Source organism: Cervus elaphus, chromosome 13, assembly GCF_910594005.1.
Source record: "Cervus elaphus chromosome 13, mCerEla1.1, whole genome shotgun sequence".
NCBI classification, from domain to species: domain Eukaryota; kingdom Metazoa; phylum Chordata; class Mammalia; order Artiodactyla; family Cervidae; genus Cervus; species Cervus elaphus.
Window position 1 is genome coordinate 23,364,739 of NC_057827.1, and position 23,099 is coordinate 23,387,837.

General features: G+C 46.6%; 2 protein-coding genes across 2 annotated transcripts; both read left to right on the plus strand.

The window, feature by feature from the left end:
• Nucleotides 1-4,955: 4,955 nt before the first annotated feature.
• On the plus strand, nucleotides 4,956-22,651 carry LOC122706216 (myeloid-associated differentiation marker-like). The gene is made up of 2 exons (XM_043921272.1): nucleotides 4,956-6,325; nucleotides 22,576-22,651. The coding sequence occupies exon 1, from the start codon at nucleotides 5,056-5,058 to the stop codon at nucleotides 5,977-5,979; it is 924 nt and encodes a 307-aa protein (XP_043777207.1). The 5' UTR covers nucleotides 4,956-5,055; the 3' UTR covers nucleotides 5,980-6,325; nucleotides 22,576-22,651.
• Nucleotides 20,770-22,745, plus strand: LOC122707031 (myeloid-associated differentiation marker-like). Its single transcript, XM_043922671.1, has 2 exons — nucleotides 20,770-21,679; nucleotides 22,741-22,745. The coding sequence occupies exons 1-2, from the start codon at nucleotides 20,770-20,772 to the stop codon at nucleotides 22,743-22,745; spliced, it is 915 nt and encodes a 304-aa protein (XP_043778606.1).
• Nucleotides 22,746-23,099: the final 354 nt, after the last annotated feature.

Sequence of the window (23,099 nt, forward strand, 5' to 3'; positions counted from 1 at the left end):
GCAGAGATACCTGAACCATCAAGACCAGTTTGGTTCTTCTACACCAGCCATGTAACTTTTATAACACCACCTACTTATGACCTTATTCACATCGGTAGCTATTAATATATTGCTTGTATTCTGCCATTTTACAAGAGTATTGTTTCTTGCATTAACAAATGTAACACTGAGCCTAGACAAAAATGATGACGACCAGGTGACTTGAAACACTTGACCTCATATACAGTTCTATCAGATTGTATTGTAGTAGTGTGACTCTAGACACAAGAAGAAACAAGAAGAGAGAAATATTTCTCGGAGCTGACAGACTAGTAGGACACGTGATCCTAAGGATTTTGGCTACTGTTACCAAGACGAGATGAGTACTTGCAGACTGAGTGGTTTATCAATTATCCTTGTCCAGCCTGGGAATGAGCACTCCTAAAGCCCAGGGACAAAATTCCTCCCAAACCTTGGTTGAAATTAAGATGGAAGTGGAGGGGATTGTGTGATAAAAAATGTTGCCTACCACACAGTTCTACAAGCACCAAGTTACTAGCCACTGCAGTCACTGACCTACAGTTCACCCTGAAAGGAAGTCATGGAAAAGGTCAGGATTAGGTACTTTGTGCTCTGGGGAAACTGGCAGAACTGACCCTCAGATACTTAAACAATTTAAGGAGACTTTTCAATGAACCCAGTTTCTTGTATCTTCCCATACTTAGAAAGCACTAAAAACATTAACCAAGATATCTCTTCCTCATAGTTGAAGTAACCTTATACCAAGCTGTATACTGGTTGCATCTCCCCCTTTCCCCAAGTCATATACACACTGTCCTCCCCCCTTCCTTAGTATAGTTTTCAGAGCTTCCTGAGAGACTGTCTCCCCAATTATAATCCTCAAGTTGGCTTCAATAAAATTGCCATTTCTTTTTTAGGTTGACTACTGACCCATTTTTCATCCACAAATGCATGTATGCATTGACCTTACCAAGTCTGGGTGCAGGAATCTCTAAGGCTTAGAGTAGCATTGACTGAACATAGTACTACCGTGTGCCAGACTGCGCTCTGGTCTCAGGTCAGGGTTGAGGGGTGTGTAGACATGTCAGGGGAAGGGTCCTGGGATGGCCAAGAGGAACTGGGAGAAGTTCTCAGTGGCTGGAGGGAGGGAGGTGAGGAGGCAGGAGAGGTAGAAAGGGGTCTGAGCTCACAGGGCTTTGGCTTGATCTTTTGGAATTTGTGTTACATACTAAGGGAGCAAACAGAAGCTTTCAAGGAATCTTAGTTTGAATTTACTCCACTTAGTTTTAATTTGCATTGCAATTGCTCCAAAGCAGACATTGAAGAAAAGAATGAAAATAGAAGCTTATGGCAGGCATCTGGGTAAGGGGATGGATGCATCTGGACCAGGTGGCTAGTCTAGAGAAGTAGAAGAGTGGGTGGGTTCATGAGTATTTTGTGAAGAGCATCTGTGGTACCATCGACTGAGATGGGAAAGATGAAGAAGGATCAGTGTGTGGGGTGGGGTGGGGTGTTCAAGTGGTGGGATTGGATTTGGTGAATGTGAGGTGTCCTGAGACATCCAGAGGGAAAGATCAGAAATCAGTTGGGCATAATTCTGGGTCTTAATAGAGATCAGCTCCAGAGGCAGGAACTGGGGAGTTGTCATCATATGTTCACTTCATTCACTTCATTCAGTTCACTTCATTCAGTATCTTCTTAAGTGTCACATCCATAGAGCATCCTGACCTCTACCGACCTATTAATAAAAGAGCAGTTTTGCCCACCCCCCAACTCCAATAACTCTCTCTTCACCTCTTTTCCCTTTATCGTGGCATTCATCACCCAATGACCTAATATGTATTGGTTTGCACACTCCCCATCTCCTGTACTACAGTGTAAGCTCCATGAAGGCAGAGTTACTGGTTCTTTACTTTCTGTGCAGTGCCTAGAACAGTGCATGGCACACACTTGGTACACAACATCATTTGTCGACTGAGTGAAATCTTAAAGCTATTGGCCTGGATGAGGACGAGAAGGTGCATAGAGAAGAGGTGGTCTAAGTGGACCTGAGACACTCAGACAATGGGAGAAGAGGAGGAGGGGGAGGGACAGACAGAAGGAGAGAGGCCGAGCGGCAGGAGGACCATCACTCCAGACAAGGTTTCCAGACTCAGGTGAATTGTGGGGACAGATCCATTTCTTAGTAAATTTCCTCCCTCTAGAAGCACACGAGCTGGGCCTCAGGTGCAGGTGAGAGATGAGCACGTGTATCGGGAGGGGCCTCAAGGAGATGCGGAGGCAGGAGCCCAGGCCGCCTCCCTGAGCTCCGGCTGGTTCCCCCTTTCTTAGCCTCCCTTCCCAGAGCATGCAGCGTGTGGTGTCCAGAGGGAGGGGCGGGGCGCTGGGAGCACCTGGGATGGAGCCTGAGATATTAAGGAAGCAGGAGGGAGAGGTGAGGTTACAGCTGTCCCTGGTGCATCAAGTGTCAGTAATCGTGGTCCCTCCCCTCATCAAGACCAGTTGAACGTTTGCTCCCTCCATAAATCTGCCCCTGCCCTCCATCCCTGCAGTGTCTTTCCTCAAGGCCCATCATCCATATGTGTACTGTAGAATCAGCCTCCACACTGGCCACCCAGCTTCTTGGTGGACTTGATTCAGTTTTTCTCCTACAGCCAGAGTTTTAATTCCAGAGTGGGCCTCTGACGGATCAGCCCTTCCTTACAGACTGTCAGTGAGGCCTCGTCACTTACAGCTAAGATCCAACCTATGTCCCTGGAGTTCAGGTCGAGCCACAGTGGGCCTGTCTGCTGCTCCTGCAGCACCACTGGCGTCTTTATGAGAGAAAGGACAGAGAGGTTTACACACACAGGGTTGAGAGAAGATGAGCACGTGGAGGTGGAGGCGGAGATGCACCAAAAGCAAAGGGGCCTCCAGAAGCTAAAGGAGGCAAGGATGGCCCCTCCCCTGGAAGCTCAGAGACAGCAAAGCTCTGCTGATCTTGATTTCAAATTTCTGACCTCCAGAACTGTGAGAAAATACAATTCTGTTGTGCTAAGCCTCCAAACTTGTGCTAACTTACTGCAGTTGCCCTAGGAAACCAAAATGAGTTTCCAGAAGTGGAGCCCCTGGAGGGGACCAGCTGCACCTGTTGGGGGCTGGTAGAAAAGCAAGATGCTGTGTGATGACAGGGTTCCACTGGCTATTGGAGCTGAAGGAGCTTTGTGAGTCCAGGGAGGTTGTCAGGTTTGCTCTGTTTCTCTTCCCAGCCTCAGCTTGTCCCAGGGTTTATTATCAGCAAAGGCGACAAGGCCCCTGATGGCAGGAAGCTGGCTGGGGCTCAGGGTGCTGGCCCTTCAGCCCTGGGCGCCTCTCAGCAAATAGTCCCTTGGAAACAGGGCAGCTGTCCCTGAGGAGGGGGTGGGCTGGGAGGGGCCTCACTCCCCCCACACTGGACCCTGGAGGAGCCCCTGTGTGAGCAGGACTGCAGCCCTGGCTGGAGGGACTGCCTTGGGCAGGTGACCTGGGCAATTCCATGGTCTCCAGGGTCCCTGCCACTCTGGCCACGTGTCCCTGTCACAGCCCTGAAACGCTGTTTCAGGTTGGCTCCTTGCCTATATCCCTTCTGGGTCAGAAGACACCTACTGGGCTGCCTCAGGGCCACTGGGACCCTGGAATCCCCCCCTGGGTCTGCACATCTCTACTCTGTCCCTGCCCCCCACCCCAGCCCCAGTCCCAGATGCATCCTCAACGTGTCCCTTCTTGGGGGTCCAGCAGGTGCCTCCCCTTTCAGCTCCTGCCCTTAAAGGGGGCTGATCATCCGTCACTCCCCACCCCATCCCTGGGATGCCCTGAAAGTCTCCCCATCAGCATCAGACACAGCATCCTTGTTCATTTCTAATCCTTTCTTCCCAGCTTGGAAGCTGCTAAGCAGTCTCCCAGGCCAAGAAAATCCTCACTGGTGGGAGGGGATTCACAACAGTCCTTACTTCCCATGTCATCTTGTCCCCACTGCCTTGCCCTCACCCCGTGGCTCCTCCCCATTCACCCCTGAAGCTGCCCTCCTCCAAGTAGGGCTGTGTCCCTTCAGATGGCAGCTCCTTCTGGTGATTCTGCAGGGAAGAGAGGCTGGGACATGTGTCTTCAGGTTGCTGTGGAAGGAAACTGTGGCCCTGAGGGGTGTCCTGGGTCCCAGAGCCCTGAGCTTGGTCCTGGGCTCCCACCGATGGACCGCGGATGCATCAGCAGGGCCTATGGTTTGTAGAGCCAAGGGTTCATACCCACGACTTTGGTAGTTTCGTATGGAGTTTCCACTTCCCAGTCATGCCACCTTAGGGAAGGCACTTGATTCCCCCAGCCTTAGTTTTCTCATCAGTAAAATGGGATCAGCAATACAATCCACAAACGTTTTTCTGAAACCGTTGGGGTCAGATATGCTCCAGAATTCAGAATTTTTCACCTTCAGACAGGTGACACAGTGCATCTATTCTACATGACATCACAACCCACTGGGCTCTGAAAGCACCTTGTTATCAAACACAGTAGTCTTTAGTTGCATAAACAACTAAATATGCAACTACATTTTTGAATATTCACAGTAAGTGAATTAAATAGACCATAAATTGCCTCATGTCTGTTCATGTCAAGTTTTGTAATCAAAGGAACTTCTAAAAATTATTTTCCTATTTTCAGAGCCTGGAAGGGTTGTGGTTGCAGATAGTGGCCATCCTACCCTGTTTGTCCATAGATAATAGCGCACAGCACAAAGAGATAAAAAAGTGTTTGTAGTTTGGGCCAGACCAAACATGGCTGTGAGGTGTGGGATAAGACAAGTCTCCTGACAAGGTCAAGGGTGATGGGTGGGGAGAATCATTCTGGAGCGGCTGTGCTGTTACCCGAGGGTCTGAGCCATTGGTTCCAACTCCACGGATCCTGAGCCTTAGTCACTCCAGACTCTGCAGCCTTTTCCAGGCATCTGACTTATTCAACCTTCAGAGCTGGATCTTTCTCTGGTAGGTTCTCGGTGAAGACCACTGCCATACTGGTGACTGTGACCTGCCTGACCATCACAGCACCATGTCCACCCGGTCGACATCCCCAGAAAAGTGGGCCTTGTGTGTCGTGCGCTGCTGCCTTCACCTGCCACAGCTCTTCTCCACCTGCGTAGCTTTCTCCCTGGTGACTGACATGGGCATTGGAAAGGGGGCCATAGGTAACTGGTCCCTGTGCCTCTGGGGCTTCTGTTTCACTGTGACCCTCATCACCTCCATCACTGAGTTATGTAAGGTCCAGTCCTGCTTTCCTTTCTTTTGGAACAACTTCCCCGTCACCTATGCCTGCTACGCAGCCCTCGTCTGCCTCTCGGTTTCCATCATCTACTCCGTCACTTACATCCAGTTCTTGCCTTATGGTCCTCACCGGGACCGGGCCATCGCCGCCACTGCATTCTCTTGCATCGCATCTGTGCTGTATGCCACGGAAGTGGCCTGCACGTGGAATGGCTACAAGATCATGAATACCACCTGCTATGTGCTCACTATGCCAGGCCTGCTGAAGGTGCTGGAGACCTTCATGGCTGGTGTCATCTTCGCCTTTCTCAGCAACACCTCTCTGTACCTGCACCAGCCGGCCCTGGAGTGGTGCGTGGCCGTGTACTCCATCTGCTTCATCCTGGCAGCAGTGACCACCCTGTTGAACCTGGTTGAATGGGAACACAGGCTGCCTGTCGAGGCTGTGATCACGATGCTCTCTGTCCTCCTCTACATCAGCGCTCTGGTCCTCTGGCCTCTCTACCAGTTCAACGAGGAGTTCGGCGGGCAGCCCCAGAGGTCCAGTGATTGGGACTGCAGGGACGAGCTCACCTATGACATGTGCACCTGGGACCAGCGATTGGCTGTGGCCATCCTGACAGCCATCAACCTGCTGGCTTACGTGGCCGACCTGGGGTACTGGGCCCGCCAGGTCTCTGTAGGGACTGAGGACCAGTCCAGGGACTCCTGATCCTCTCCTCACAGGAGGTATCCTCACTGAGCTCTGGTGTTCTCTGATGCCCTCTTCCTGGCTCTCTCTCTCTCTTCACATCCTTCCCCACTCATCTCTCTCTCTTTTCTCTTTCCTTGTCTCCTTCTACTCTGTCTCCTTCCTGTTTTGTTTGGCAGCCACACTGTTTCACCTCTTTCTCTTGCTGCTCTCATCTATTCTACATTTTGTGGGTTTTTTTTAAACTCTTTTCTGGGTGTCTGTTTTTTCTTCTCCTGTGTCCTGACCACCTCTCCCCATCTTCCTTCTTCCATCAGGACCTGAGACTCCTTCCTTCTCTGCCCACCGCCCCCTCCCACCTCCTAAGGTGCTGACTCCACATCACACAGCCCTCTGTGCAGCTGTTCACACCCTGGGCCTCCAGAGGGGCCTCGTTGCCAAAGCGTGTCTGTCCCCCTGCGGGTGTCTTAGTTGGGGTGTGTGTGTGTGGGTTTGGGAGTGGAGTGGGTAATGAGGGATTGTGTCCCCTTTCTCCCAGTGGAGGGTGGTGTATAGTGCCCTTCCCCTTCAACTAAAAACAAACAAACAAACAAACCTCTGGCCTTCAGTAATTTCCACTGAGCAGGAGTCTTGAAGAAGAGACCCTGGATTCCTGGGCCCCAGTTGGTGCTCTGCCCCACCTGAGATTGGCTCCAGAATTTCTCCTAGCATACCAACCAATGTCTGGGGAATCAAAAAAGGAGCCGGTGAAGATCTCCAGGGACTTGAAGATACTTGTCTATGGTGTTGGTGAGGGGCAGTGATGTCATCCTCCCGCCCCAGTGATAAAAACTGCAGAGCCCAAGATAGTAAAGGTTTTGTTGACTTGAAGATGAGGGTGACTAAAAATTAAAGCAGGGAAGCTAGGAATTCCCTCACTTCGCTACCCCAGAAATTGTCCTTTGATAGTATTACTTTACTCGTGGCATCTGCTATGTGTCTGTCCTCAAGACGCTTCCTCAGATTTAGAAGCAAAAAGACTTTAACAAGACAAAAATCGATAGCCTGTTAGTTTAGCAGTTGGAGTGGAAATCAATTAAGTCAGCTGAGGAAAAAGAGAGTAATAGGATCTCTTCAAAATTCAAATCCATAATTTTTAAAGGACAGGGAAAAAGCTGGACCTCAATTTTTTAAATATAAAATAATGAGATGCTAGCAGCTGGGTGGCTGTATATGAATTTGTTCAACTAATTTTTATTACAGTACTTAAGGGAATAATGCTGACCTCAATGATTAGTACTTTTGGGCTGAGTACTTTTTTAGTCCTTTCATAGGACCCATCAGTTTAGAAAATTGTTCTATTTGATTAGCAATAAAGTACATATTTGAATACTTTTTTTTAAGTGGGTAAACTTTAATCATAGTAAGTTTAACAAAATAACACAGCACTCTAGTTAGAGGCAAATGATACTGGAACGTTCCAACAGTTTAACATCCGCTCCCCTCTCCCCCATCTTACCAAGTCTGGTAATGGGACTTAATTTGTTCAATTCACTGCCAGAGCCTTGCTTCTTTAGCCTTACTTTTTAATTACTGTGTCATCTGTGCTGGAGCTAGAGAATCACGCTGGCTTGATTCATCAGCTGATATTATACAAAACAGAGCTGGAAAAAGATGGGAATAGAGTGGTTACCAGTGACTCAGAAACTGAGCTTCCGAAAATTTATTGAACAATCTGACTTACTAGAAGAACTTAAATATGACTTCAATGAAACAGCTGAATTGAGACACACTGAGACACATGGGCCTTTTGCCTTTAACTATTATAAAAATGTCCTGGAGAGGAATAGCAAGCGCTACTGGGCCCTTGGCCATTTGCTTGAACAATATATTTATGAACTTTTGGAGAAAGTGTGCAAATTACAGAAAGTATATATCCCACCAGAGTCTGATAAGGAACCAAGAAGCTTCTTTTTCATGAGTGAGAGAACATTATCAAATCATCATTCTGCTCTTCTTGTCCTCCTTCAAAACCACGGGGTCTTTAGAGCTGGTCAGTGGAGTCAGCAGGCAATAATACATCATGGTCTCCAACAGATACCATGGAAGTCAGATACCATGTATTCAAACGGCACTGCAGGCACATTATGATGTAATTGTGCTAAACCCCAATGACAATTTTGTGGACCAGCAGACAGGAAAAGAGTGGAAAGAACTCTTAACACAAAATGTTGAGTTCTCTTCCAGAAAAATGGTTCAGACAGAGAGCTTCTTCTCTCTCCAGGAGTCTCTCCAATGTATTCCAAAAAGATGCAGCAACACCCCTGAAGAACACATGGCTTATGTTTGGGATTACTTCATTTCAAAGACTGAAGGCAAGGATGTTGCCTTCATTATACATGGTTATGGAGGCTTGGTTTTTATGGATTTGCTTGTTCATAAAAAGTGGGATGTGATGAGCAAAATATACGCCATTGCACTTATTGACTCTGAACATCACATAGGACACCAGTTGGGAAGTGATGTCCAGTTATTAGAATGGATAAAGCAGCACTGCCGTGAATGGGTGACAAGTCCAGGCCTTTGGATAAACCTGCAACAACTGTTTTGAAAAAGGAGTTTCCTAAAGTTTCTGCTGGTACAGAAAAACACAACTTAGCCCCTTCCTCTAGCCTTCAGTCTATTTTTAAATACTTTAGAAAACCTTTGAAAGCCAAAACAGCTATTAATTTTTCTTGAGTGTCCATAGTGACTAGAAGCTCCACAAAAAGAAAGCAAAGTGCTTAAGTTACTTTTTTTGTCATCTAAGATTGTTTTGTCCTACTGAAACTTTGCTAATGTAGATGCTAGAAGAGAAGAACACTTCCAACTGGTATGCAGTGTTATGTTCTGACTTCAAGTCTGATTTGTTGAGTTTTTTAAGTAACTATGTTTTGCAAATATGTTCTGTAGCCTACTGGTGAACCAGGAAGTCAGTACCATCATTAATATTTTACAATATTAGTCAAAGTAGTGTTGTTAGAGGATCTTCTTAGGAAAAGATTTCATATGGTTTAATAGAATGACACCAAAACTGTAATTGATAGAAATTAAATATTAAGTAAATCTTTGACTTCTGGATTATTGATGCTATATTAAAATTATAAATGAAAATAAAATTAAGTATCATAAGGTTAAAAAAAAACACTGCAGGTCCTCTCTTAGCAGGGAGAAGATCATGGCCCTGCCAGCCTTAAAAGTGATGTTAGCCTGGAGTTTTTCCTTTTGATTTTTTTCTGGTCAGAAGGCCAAAAATTACTGGGTGACCCTATTAAAGAAAAAGTTTCTCTTCATGTTTTCTTGGGCAGAGGGTTTATACAAGGTGGAGGCTGCTGCTTCCATTGTCAAAGGAATTGCACTGCTTGAGTGTGAGGTGACACCCACATGCATTTCTCTGTGTCAGTTGCTTTCTGCTGCTTTCTGCTTCTCTGGGACTCAGGCGTAATATGATCTAGATCAATGTATATAATCTTAAAAATTTCCCGCAAGTTTGGGTTCCCATCTGCCCCTGCTATCAAACATAAAAATAAGCTGGGTCCCTTTTCCCACATTTATAATTTTCTTTTCAATTTCAATATAAACAGGAAATAAAAGAAATTTTAAAAACTACCCTAATCAAGTCCACATACTTTAATTGCTCCAAATTTGCCTAGAGCTCAAAAGAGTCCTAGTCAATTCCCACCCTCACCCAAACCTAGGTTTCTGGAAACCCCTCCCACTGACTCCCCACCCCAACTTGGACCGGAGCCTGGGGGTTGCGGGCCCACCTGTGACAAAAGGTGTTGGGCCCTACCCCAGTGCCAACATTCTGTCCCTTAGCTCTTAAAGGGGCCATGACAACACCTGGATGCCTGTCTAGAAAGGTGTGTACTTGGGTGCATGCTCAGTGCATGCGTGCGTGTGTGTGTGTGCTCATTGCTCCCCTGCATTGAGATCAGCAGCCCTTTACAGTAACTGGTGGCTTGGAAGGTACCTTAAGTCTCCTGTTCTGTGTCACAAAGCCTCACCAGGGCCAGAGGGGCCAGGAAACAGAGCTGTGGGGCAGGGGAAGGACCCCCGCTGCTGCCACTCACTCTTGTACTGGGATGGATCAAGTGATCAGCACCAGAGGCCTTTGTTGGATTGGGGAAAATCATACGAAGGAATGAAATAAAATTCATAATTTAAAACAAGATAAGAAAACTTTAAACAAAAATTTTCTCTGCCAGTTTTGACCGCTTCCCTCCCCTCTAGCATACATTGTGCATCTGTATTATGTGTAAACCAGTCCGCCCAAGGGCAGAAATACCTGCTCCACCATAAAGGTTAATTTTTTAAATAACTTCTTAGAAGATAATGCTGCCTACGTATTAGCTCGGTGCAAATACAATCACAGTTTCAAATCATGAATTTTATTTTATTTTATTTTTTTTCTAAGCAAGTGATGTTCTTTTTATTTTTTTAATTTATTTATTTTTATTTATTTATTTTTTAAAATTAGTTGGAGGCTAATTACTTCACAACATTTCAGTGGGTTTTGTCATACATTGATACGAATTTTAAAAACCATGAATTTTAAATCATTATAACTAGGCTCAAACACATCTTTATTAATCAAAATAGTAACCATTACAATCAACGTATTTTTGCCAATGAGAAATAAGTTTGTTTATTCCTATAGCATAAAAATCTGTGCTTCAGGATACAACAAATTCTTGGAAAGCATTTTCTGCCTCCTGCTGGTTATGGGAGTGTGTTTCCTGCAAAAAGTTGTCGAGGTGCTTGAAGAAGTGTTAGTCAGTTGGCGAGAGGTCAGGTGAACATGGCGAATGAAGCAAAACTTGCTCACAATTTGTTCAACTTTTGAAGCATTGCTTGTGCGATGTGCAGTCGGGTGTTGCTGTGAAGAATTGGGTCCTCTTTGTTAACCAATGCCAGCTGCAGGCATTGCAGTTTTGGGTGCATCTCATTGATTTGCTGAGCATACTTCTTAGATGTATTGTGTTCGCCGGGATTCAGAAAGCTGTAGTGGATCAGACAGGCCGCGGACCACCAAACAGTGACCATGACCTTTTTTTGGTGCAAGTTTGGCTTTAGGAAGTGCTTTGGAGCTTCTTCTCAGTCCAACCACTGAGCTGGTCATTGCTGGTTGTCATATCCAATCCACTTTAAGAAAAAATGTTTATTTTTAATTGAAAGATAATTGTTTTACAATATTGTGTTGCTTCCTGCCATACATCAATAATGAATCTGCCACAGGTGTACTTATGACCCCTCCCTCTTGAACACCCCTCCCACTTCCCCTACAATCCACTTGTTGCATGCCACAATCTGATTGAGAAACAGTGCTGTGTTGCATAGAATAAGACAAGAAGACTTTTCAGATAGATGATTTTTTCGATTTTTGGTCAGTTCATGAGGCATCCAGTTATAGAGCTTTTTCACCTTTCCAATATCTTCAAATGGCAATTGACCTTAGAACGGTTGATGTCGAGTTCTTCAGCAACTTCTTGTACATTTGTAAGAGGATCAGTTTCAATTATGGCTCTCAATTGTCATTGTCAACTTTTTATGGCCGGCCACTATGCTCCTCGTCTTCAAGGCTCTTGTCTCCTTTGCAAAACTTCTTGAACCATCTCTGCACTGTATGTCAGCGATTCCTGGGGCAAATGTGTCGTTGATGTTGCAAGTTGTCTTCACTGCTTTAAGACCCATTTTGAACTCAAATAAGAAAATCACTTGAATTTGCTTTTTGTCTAATAGCATTTCTATATTCTAAAATAAATATAAAATAAACAGCAAGTAGTACGTCATTAGCAAAAAACATAAAATGAGAAATTTGCAATTAAAATGATATATAGCATAACCACATTTATTTAGAATGTATTCCAATACCAAATGGCAAATTTCAATAATGCAAAAACAGTAGTTATATTTGTACCAACCTGATACTTATGACCAGCTTCCCAGGTGGCGCTAGTGGTAAAGAATCCATCTGCCAATGCAGGAGATATGACACGTGGGTTCGATCCCTGGGTCGGGAAGATCCCCTGGAAGGGGCATGAAAACGCACTCCAGTATTCTTGCCTGGAGAATCCCATGGACAGAGGAGCCTGGAGGCCTACAGTCCATAGGCTCGCACAGAGTCGGACATGACTGAAGCGGCTTAACACACATGTAGTACAACACTTAGGAGCAGATTAATGTCACTACCTTTATTACTTGTCTTCCACCTATTTTTATAAGATTCTTGTTTCTTGCATTAACAGTTCTGTGATTGTGTCTGTGATGAAATTTAATGACGACTAGGCTGCTTGAAATTATTCATATAATAGTCAGCTCTATAAGATCCATGACTGTAACCTTGTGACCCTAGACATGGGAAGGAGCAAAAAATGGAAACCACTTCCCGGAGCCGACAGACTAGTAGGACAGGCTCTCCAGAGCCTTTTGGCTGCTGTTTGCCAGGACTGGGTGCGTAACAGCACACTGAGTGGTCTATCAACAGGCTTGTCTTCCGACCGGGGAACGAGCATTCCTAGCACCCTGGGACAAATCAGTCAAAATGCGCCTCTGAAAATGGATAAGAGAGAAATGGAGGGGAATGTGTAGCAAAGGATGTTGCCCAAACCCAGTTCTACAGGCATGAAGTCATTAGTTACTGCAGTCACCTATGATCCACCATGAAAGGGGTTCAGTGCGAAGATCAGGATGAGGCATTTTGTGCTCTGAGAAAACTTGCAGAACCAGCCCTCTGGTCAATAGTTTCTGGCGAAATTTTTATGAACCCAGTTTCTCACATCTTCCCACACTTAGAAAAGCACTAAAACCATTAACTAAGATATCTCTTCCTCCTGCATGAAGTTACCTTCTTACCAAGCTGTGTGCTGGTTGCATGTCCCCCTCTCCCCAAGTCACACACACATTAAGGTCTCCAGTCTTACCTCCTCAGAACAGTTCTCAGAGCTTCCTGAGAGACTGTCTCCCCAGTTATAATCATCAGGTTGGCTCGAATAAATTCTCGGTTTCTTTCTTAGATTGACTATTGATTAATTTTTTATCCACAAGAGCAACTACGCGCTGACTTCCACACGTCTCCTTGCTCAGCACATTGAGAACAGGGCTCTTCAGTGAATCCAGGTGCTAACACTCTGTCCTGGGTCCCTGGTGCCACAAGCCCTGCAGAGGGGCCCAAACTCAGCTCCATCCCCCGCCTCCTGCACATCTCTGCTCCGCAGACAAGCCAACCCCCACTCCTCAGGCTGGGGCTCGGGCTCTCTCCTTCCTGGGCCCCTCTCCCGTCTCCTCCACTAAGACACACCCTTCACCCTCCACTCAGAACTGGTGTCCTGCCTGCCCCCCATCCTCCGTCCCTGCTCAGGACACCTGCCCTCCCCTCTGTGGACATGCCCTGCAGATGTGCTGATGGTCAGGTCATGGGTCTCCCTTTCTTCATCTGAGAGTTTCATAAGGATGGGCCGGGCCTTGCTCACCTGGGTCCTCAGCCTCTGGTCCAGGCTGGCCCAGAGCAGGTGCCTCGTAAACATCTACTGAGCTGGAAGGGCCCACGTGTGGCCGCAGTTCCTAGTGTCCAGCTCGCCTCCCTGGGCCCCTCTACCTGGGTGAGCTCCCAGCCCCCAGCATGTGCCTGTACCTGCCTGGGGTTTTGGAAGGCCTGCAAGTTTGAGCTCAGGGTCCCTCTCACTTTTTGAACCCTCCCCCACCCTATTGCATATCTGCCATTTTGCTCTCTGAGGGGAAATCCAGCGGCTTCTCTGTAAGTGAACATCTGGTTACACCTCAGCATGGCTTCCCACTGAGTCCCAAATGGGTGGGATGATGGCCTTTCCTTGCCAGAGTCTGCGCTGTCTCTCTCATAAACATTTCTCTCTCCCATAAACATTGCTCACTCCTCCCGTCCCTGGATCGTCCTGTGAGAATTACCCCTCCCCCAACAAAGCCCTCATTCAGGAGCCCCTCATTCCTTGAGGATGCATATTCCAGACCACAATCAGCTCTTAAGAGTTTGATCCAAATGTTAGAGAATCTAGCAGCACTCCACCTTCCCCAAAGGTTTAAATAGTTACCTTCTGAGGGTCCTGTGATGGGAGTCCCAAAACTCCTGAATCATAGCAGGAAAAGGGGACCATGAAGGTGACTGTGGGCATCACTGTCAGGACTCAGACTCCTTGGTCTGCCTCCAGAGGACTCTCTGGTCCATCTGGGAACCTCTGGCATTTGTGGGGAGGAACCACAAGGGGGAGCCTAAGTATGAGCCCAGGATTCTGCTCACCCACATCTGAAGGGAAGGTAGTACAGGAATCACCTGACTTACTTCTCCAAGGCTGCTTCCTACCCTGAGGTCCAGGGGTTCACTAATGTCCTGGAATAGGTTCTAGGAGTTCTACAAGAGCCCTGTAACTAAATGCAACATTTCCAATGTATGTGAATGTGTATTCCTGGGACAATCATATAGTCAAAGGGATTTACACGCAGAAAATATTAAAGAGTCTCTGTGTGGTTCCTGCGTAACTCCAAAGAAGTAGGCTCTGCCAATGTTCCTAAACCAAACTGAGTAAGTGAGGGAGCATGGACTTGAGATCTCTCCGGATTGCCCGTCTGGGGCAGTGATCTTTCTTGGCATCAGGAGAAGCAGGTTCAGAAAGATCTGGTACCCTCTCGGAGCATTTAACTTCCCCAGCTTGTCTCCTTCCCAAACCACAGCATCAGAGAATCCCTTAGTGGAGGGACCTCTTTAGAACTTTAGTTCATCTCCCTATATTATACCCCAGCCTGGGGCTCATCCATTATTTCCCAGAGAGGGCTCTGTACAGTATTCCTCAAAATGCAGTTTGTGGAATAGTACCAGTTGCAAACTGTTCCTGGTCCACAATGAGATGAGTACACACAGTGAGTGAACATTTACAAGCTTTTACAGTAATTTGACACTGTCCAAAGATCCAGGTGTATGACCAGTGCCAGACGATGGGGCCTGGAGTTTAAGTTTGGTGTTGGAGTTTGTGCTGACGGTCCAACTGCAGTGGCAGGACAGACATGACCCAGATGAAGGAGGCTGGGCCAGCGAATCAATGCACTGCCTCTTTCATCGAGAATGTCTTGCCAAACACAAAAAATTAACTTTGCAAAACTAAATAGCTGGCTTCAGTTCAGTTCAGTCTTTCAGTAGTGTCCGACTCTTTGCGACCCCATGGACTGCAGCATACCAGGCCTCCCTGTCCATCACCAACTCCCAGAGCTTGCTCAAATTCACGTCCATCAAGTCAGTGATGCCATCCAACCATCTCATCTTCTGTTGTCCCCTTCTCCTCCTGCCTTCAATCTTTCTCAGCATCAGAGTCTTTGCCAAGGAGTCAGTTCTCCTCATCAGGTGGTCAAAGCCTTCAACCTCAGCATCAGTCCTTCCAATGAATATTCAGGAGTGATTTCCTTTAGGATTGACTGGTTTGATCTCTTTGCAGTCTTTTCTTATGTGATAATACGCCAGCTAATTGTCTACAACTGTTGTTTTATACAAAGTTAAAATGTATTAAGGGGAAGGTCCTGTAAAAATATTCAAACAATAGAACAAACTCCTGGAGATTCTGCAAGATAAGTTTGGTCCCAACTTTTTAAACATGTCAAATGGACAATCAGATTTATTTATTTATCTTACATCATCAGATTTTTAATGACTTTAATACTTACCTTCTGTTAAAAGAAATACTATGTTTTTATTAGATTTTTTCATGTTACATCATTTTATTAAATTAGCCATTCTATGAATGTGTTAGATTTATCATCTGGAAACTTTATTTTTATTAATTTTAAGCAGTTACAGTATACCAGTTTTATTTATTTATTATTATTATTTTTTAATTGTCAGGACCATGCAACATGTGGAATCTCATTGCTTGACTAGGGATTGAACCTGTGCCCTGTGCATTGGAAGTGCACAGTCTTAACCACTGCACCACCAGGGGGGTCCACTGAAACTATTTAAAATCATGTCATTACCCTTCTCAAATATCTCAAACTTCTTTTAAAAGATAAAACTCAAACTTCTCCTTGTGACAGTTTAGATCCTCTTCAGTTGGCATTGACTTGTGTTTTCTGCCTTATTGCTCATTGTTTCTTAAAAAATAATCATTGCATTGGTTAAGGTGTGTAGTGATATCTCATTGAGGTTATACCTTGCATTTTCCTCACTATTAATGAGTTTGAGTATTTTTTTAATGTGTTTACCTACCATTTAGTTATCAGTCTTTATAAAATATTTCAGCCTATTTTTTGCAATCAAGCTATGCCATTTGAACTACATGGCTTATTTCTTATATGAACTCTCATTTTTCCAACACAGCGCAACTATCAGTTGACACAATTTATACACTTTTCCAAAAGAGCACAATTGGTAATTAGGTGAATTTAGTGCATCTAAATCATTTATCCCTTATATTAATTTTCATTTTTGTAAAACAGTAACCATTCTTGTAGATCCAGACCCTGGAGGCAAGACTTAAATTTGTATAGAGGATAAAATACCAAATGAAAATTTTGTTGTTAGAATTTTATAATATATAAAGAAATATTAAAAAACCTCCTTTTTAACTCAGTAAGATATACTAAAACTTCTTAGGAAGTTTGGCCCATTTTGAGGGGTTGTTTGCCTATTTATTATTAAGTTGCAAAATTTCTTTCTATATTCCAGATAACAGAAATTAAAAATATAAACCTTGTCATATTTTTAAAAGTTTCCAGAAAAGCTTGCCCCACTCTTGCTCTGGAGTATGGCGGTCACAAGGATCCCAGGACCCGCTGTCATATCCTGGGTCCCTTAGTGTCTGAGACTCACAGGGGAGGATCCATTGATCTAGAGAAGGGTGGTCAGTGGAAATGCCCACAGGAGGCATGAGGGAAGAAAATAAGTAATGTGGATGTAGAGGACTAAGGTCCTTGGAGACAACCAGCTGAACCTGTCAGGGATGATGGAAAAGCAAGATGCCCTGTGCATGACACAAGCTCATGTTTATAAAGTAGGAAAAAAATCTACAGATACACTATACAAACATGTGTGTGTGTATGTACACACCTATCTATATATGATTTCAGAGTATGTGAAATGTGCTGAAGGCTGTATATGAGGTTGAGGACATGGATGTTCCCTGGATGGAGGAGTGGACACTTCTGTGAGTAGGCAGGAAGCCTAGCCAAGACCAAGAAGGGAAACTGGAACATGTGAGATAATTATAGACCTGCTTTATGTCAATGATACATGAGAATAAGAAAAATATAGAAAACTAAGCAGAGATGAGAATGGAAAGCAATATATAGCATGTAACAGCTACTCAGCTCCAGCCACCCAACCGTATTATCTATTGCCAAGGGAACGCAGCCTAGTGACACCAGATCTTTTGAGGCTTCTAAGGGAGGTAGAAATCTGCATTTTCATGTGAAATTAAAGTGCTGTACAGCTACCAAACATGCTGTTGTTGTTCAGTCACTAAGTCATATCTAACTCTTTGTGACCCATGAACTGCAGCATGCCAGGCTTCCCTGTCCATCACAATTTCCCAGAATTTGCTCAAACTCATATCCATTGAGTCAGTGATGCCATCCAACCATCTCATCCTCTGTCATCCCCTTCTACTGCCCTCAATATTTCCCAGCATCACAGTCTTTTCCAGTGAGTTGGCTCTATGCATCGGATGGCCAAAGTATTGGAGCTTCAGCTTCAACATCAGTCCTACCAATGGATATTCAGGTTGATTTCCTTTAGGATTGACTGTTTTGCTCTCCTCGCTGTCCAGGAGACTCTCAAGAGTTTTCTGCAGCACCACAATTTGAAAGCATCAGTTCTTCGGTGCTCAGATTTCTTTATGGTCCAACTCTCACATCCATACATGACTAGTGGAAAAGCCATAGCTTTGATATACAGACCTTTGTCTCTGCTTTTTAATACACTGTCTAGGTTTGTCATAGCTTTCCTTCCAAGGAGCAAGCATCTTTTAATTTCATAACTGTGATGTTAAATGGACACAAAGTTGTCATTTACTCTTAAGTATGAATCATAGGGTCATTTTCGTAGTAAGTTGGGAAAAATTCAGGGACAGTGTGACCCTCCAGCTTCCCTCACCCCAGTGCCCCTCCCCACCCTGGCAGTGCCCACGGGGAGGCCCGCAGTCTCCAGGGCTCCACTGACAATTGGAGCTCAAGGAGCTTTGTGAGTCCAGGGAGGTTCTCAGGGTTTGCTCTGTGTTTCTTTTTCCAGCCTCAGCTTGTCCCAGGGTTTATTATCAGCAAAAGCAACAAGGCAGGAAGCTGGCTGGGGCTCAGGGTGCTGGCCCTTCAGCCCTGGGGACCTCTCAGCAAATAGTCCCTTGGAAACAGGGCAGCTGTCCCTGAGGAGGGGCGGGCTGGGAGGGGCCCTCACTCCCCCCACACTGGACCCTGGAGGAGCCCTTGTGTGAGCAGGACTGCAGCCCTGGCTGGCGGGACTGTCTTGGGCAGGTGACCTGGGCAATTCCATGGTCTCCAGGGTCCCTGCCACTCTGGCCATGTGTCCCTGCCACAGCCCTGAAACCCTTCCAGGCCCCTGTTCTCCTGTCTCAGTTCCAGTCCAGGCCTCTCCTCCATGGGGAAGGTTGGCTCCAAGCCTGCATCCCTTCTGGGTCAGAAGACACCTACTGGGCTGCTTCAGGGTCACTGGGACCCTGGAATCCCCCTAGTCATTTCAACTCTGCTGCCCCCACCCCTGCCCCAGTCCCCGATGAATCCTCAGGGCTGTCCCCTCCCAGGGGTCCAGTCGATGCCTCGTCTTTCAGCTCCTGCCCTTAAAAGGGCCCGATCATCTGTCCATCCCCATCCCCTCCCTGGATGCCCTGAAAGGCTCCACGTCATAATCAGACACAGTATCTTTGTTTATTTCCAATTCTTTCTTCCCAGTTTGGAAGCTGCTAACTGGGGGCTGGGGGTGGGGGTCGGGCTTCCCAGGTGACTAAGTGGTAAAGAATCCGCCTGCCAAAGCAGGAGACGTAGGTTTGATCCCTGGTTTGGGAAGATCCCCTGGAGAAGGAAATTGCAATCTACTCTGGTATTCTTGCCTGGGAAATGCCATGGACAGAGGAGTTTGGAGCGCTACAGTCCATGGGACCAAAAAGAGTCAGACACGACTAAGCATAACACAGCTGAACCAGTCTCACAGGCCTAAAATCTTCACTCAGGTAGGACTAGTCCTAGATCTTCCCAGACTCACAGTGGGATGGCAGCTTCAACCCAGGGATCGAACCCAGGTCTCCCTCATTGCAGGCTGATTCTGTACCGGCTGAGCCACAAGGGAACCCCAAGAAGCGGATCTTCCCCACCCAGGAATTGAACTGGGGTCTCCTGCATTGCAGGCAGATTCTTTACCAACTGAGCTATCAGGAAGCCCTTTAAAAACCAAACATTATGTTAATTTATTCTGTGGTTCCCCCATGATACTCCACATTGGAGTCATGCTGGGTTGAAGTCTCCCTTCCCCAATGGAGAAGAGTCACATGTGAAGGCAAAGCTGGGGGAGGGATTTCAGAACACTCACTACTTCCCATGTCATCCTGTCCCCACGGCCTTGCTCTCACCCCATGGCTCCTCCCTGTTCACCCCTGGAGCTGCCCTCCTCCAGGTGGGGCTGTGTCCCCTCAGATGGCAGCTCCTTCTAGTGATGCTGTGGGGAGGTGAGGCCGGGACACGTGTGTCTTCAGGTTGCTGTGGAAGGAGGCCGTGGCCCTGAAGGCATGTCCGGGGTCCCAGAACTCCAAGCTTTTTCCCTTGGTTCCTACCCATGGGCCCTGGTGACATGTGGGCTGTAAAGCAAAGTGTTCAGGCTCCCAGCTTTGGCGTTTTTATCTGGGTTCTCACTCCTATCCATCAAACGTTATTTGAGGCACTTGGTTCCCTGAGCCTAATTTTCTCTTTGTCAGATGTTCAGGAGGACAATGTATTTATACAATCCCATTCTAAAAACTCTGAGATCAGATCTGCTCTAGAGTCAGAATTTTTCAATTTCAGACAGGTGACACGGTACATCCACTTCATAGGAGATAAAACCCTACTGGGGTCTGAAAGCACTTAGTAATCAAACACATTCTGTTCTGTGTGTGTGCTCAGTCATCTCCGACTCTGCAACCTCATGGACTGTAGCCCAACAGGCTCCTCCGTCCATAGGATTCTCCAGTGGAGTGGGTTGCCATTTCCTACTCCAGGGACTCTTCCCCACCCAGGGATCAACCCACGTCTCCTGCATCTCCTGCGCTGGCAGGCGAATTCTTTACCATAGCTCCACCTGGGAAGACCCAGTGAAGTATGTTAGTATTTTTGCAACTGAACTTTTGAACTTTTGCACTAAGTGAAATAAAGAAAGACCATAAATTATTTCATGTCTGTTCAGGCCAAATATTCTTATGACTTAAATTTTTAAAAACTTTTACAATTTTCAGAGCCTTGGAGATTGGAGTTACAGATAAGGACAATTCTACCTTGTGTCTCTGATAGTAATGGCAAAAGCTGAAAGAGATAAGTAATGTTTATGGTCTGACGCCAGACCCAGCCCAGCTGTGAGATTGGGATAAGCCAAGTCTGACAAGACCAAGGGTGACTGATGGGTGGGGAGAACCATTCTGGAGCAGCTGTGCGGTTACCCAGGTGTCTGAACCATTGGTTCAAACTCCACAGATGCTGACCTCAGCTGTCACAGGGTCCTGAGCCTTTTCTAGGCGTCTGACTTAATCCACTTCCAGAGCTGGATCTTTACCTGGTGAGTCCTTTGCAAGGACCACGGCCATGCCATTGACGGAGACCCACATGACCATCATGACACCCACGCCATTGTCCTCAGGCCTGTACTCTGTGACCACCATGCGCTACTTCCTCCACTTCCTGCAGCTGCTCTCCACATGTATGGCCTTCTTCCTGGTGACCAGGGAGAGCACTTGGAGTGTGGACATAAGTAACTGGTCCATGTTTGTCTGGTGCTTCTGCTTCGCCGTGACCCTGCTTACCCTCATAGTTGAATTATGTAGACTCCAGGATAAACTTCACTTCTCCTGGGACAGCTTTCTCACCACCTCTGCCTGCTACTGCGCCCTTTTCTGCCTCTCGGCCTCCATCATTTACCCCATCATCTACCTTCAGATTTTTCCCGATGGCTCCCCCCGACACCATGTTATTGCTGCCACTGCATTCTCCTGCGTCGCTTCTGTGGCTTATGCCATCGAAGTGGTCTGGACCTGTGTCCGAACTGGTGAGTCCTCCTACTCTTTGCTAGGCCTGCTCAAGAGGCTGGAGATCTTTGTGGCGTGTGTCATCTTCGCCTTCCTCAGCAACACCTACCCGCATGAGCACCAGCCAGCCCTGGTGTGGTGTGTGGCCGTGTACTGCGTCTGCTTCATACTGGGGGCCGTGGCTATATTGTGGCACCGGTGTGACTGTGACGAGAGTCTGCCCTACTCCTCTTTGGGGTTTGGGCAGTCTGTGCTCTCCATCCTCCTCTACACCACTGCCCTGGTCCTCTGGCCTCTCTACCAGTTCAACGAGCAGTTCGGCGGGCAGCCCCAGCGGTCCAACGAGTTGAGTTGCATTGATAAGCTCACCTCCTACATGTGCGTCTGGGACCAACGACTGGCTGTGGCCGTCCTGACAGCCATCAACCTGCTGATCTACGTGGCGGACCTGGTGATCTTGACCGTGGCCAGTGACCGAGGCTCTACCCAGGGGCTCCGGATTCCCTCTTCTTACCGAGCTCTGATGCCCTCTTCCTGGCTCCCCTCTCTCCCTCCTCACATCCTTCCCCATTCATCTCACTCTCTTTTCTGTTTCCTTCCCTCCTTCTGCTCTGTCTCCTTCCTGTCTTGTGTGTTTGCCCACATTCTGTTTTACCTCTTTCTCTTGCTTTTCTCATCTTTCCTACATTTTCTGCTTTTTGGCCCTCTTTCAGTTATCCTTGGTTTTCTCATCTCCTGTGTCCTGACCAGGACATTTTCCTTCTTCTGATCTATTGTCATAGCCATGCGTTCCGGGAAACAAACTCACTCAGAAGGACAATGCAGATAGTGGAGTACAGTTTATTATACCAGCGGGCCCAAGGCAGAGTCTCCTCTTAGTCAAGGACCTGGACCAGTTTTTGTGAAAACTTTATATACCTTAAGTGTACATGCCCAAACCCACCTCCCCAAATTCCCTGAAACTAGTCTGAACAAAGGAAAAGAAAGACACAGTCAAAGATAACCCATGATTCATATGCCTTAGGCCTAGGTAGTTAACAGTGGACAATTACCAATAGGCCTGTGGTTATTTCCCAGTAAGCATAATAGAATTTATGATTCTATTGGGTTACACAGATAATTAGGGTATTCTTTTAGGTGACGGAGAGTCCAGGTATGAGCCCTGGGGCTCTTCCATGGGGGTGCAGTCTGGTTTTCCAGTTGGCATGTTGTTTCCATAGATACTGGGCATATAGCTCAAAGTCCACAGTCCGGCCCAGGATGGAGTCCTGCTTTCAAGATGGAGCCTGTTCTGTCTGTTTCCTCCTTCACTATTAGGACCTGAGACTCCTTCCTTCTCTGCCCACCACCCTTCCCACCTCCTAAGGTGCTGACTCCACAGTTCTCAGCCCTCTGTGCAGCTGTTCACACCCTGGGCCTCTGGAGGGGCCTCGTTGCCAAAGGGTGTCTGTTGCCCTGATGGTGCCTTCGTTGCCGTGCGTGTGTTTGGTGTATGTGGAGGTAGCTGAGGATTTGACTCCCTTTCTCTCAGGATAGGGCCTTGTACAGTGCACTTCCCCTTTAAGTTAAAAGAAAAAACTCCAGAGGTCAATAGTTTTCAGTGAGTTACAAGCTTAAAGCTGAGACCCTGGATCCAGGTGCCCTGCCTGTTGCTCAGTCCCACCTGAGATTGGCTCCAGAATTTTTGTGGGCTCACTAAAACCCTCTGCCTAGACCTCATCTTAAAGCTAGCAAGAGGTAGGTGGCTTCCATTCCAACTACACTATGGGGAGACAAAAATTGAACTGGAAAAGAACTACAGTTTCTTAGAAACAACCTATGAAGTATTTCAGAGGGGCAGGGATGTGACTCAGCCTCAGAGCTAAAAACTGCATATCCTGCCTCTGCAGG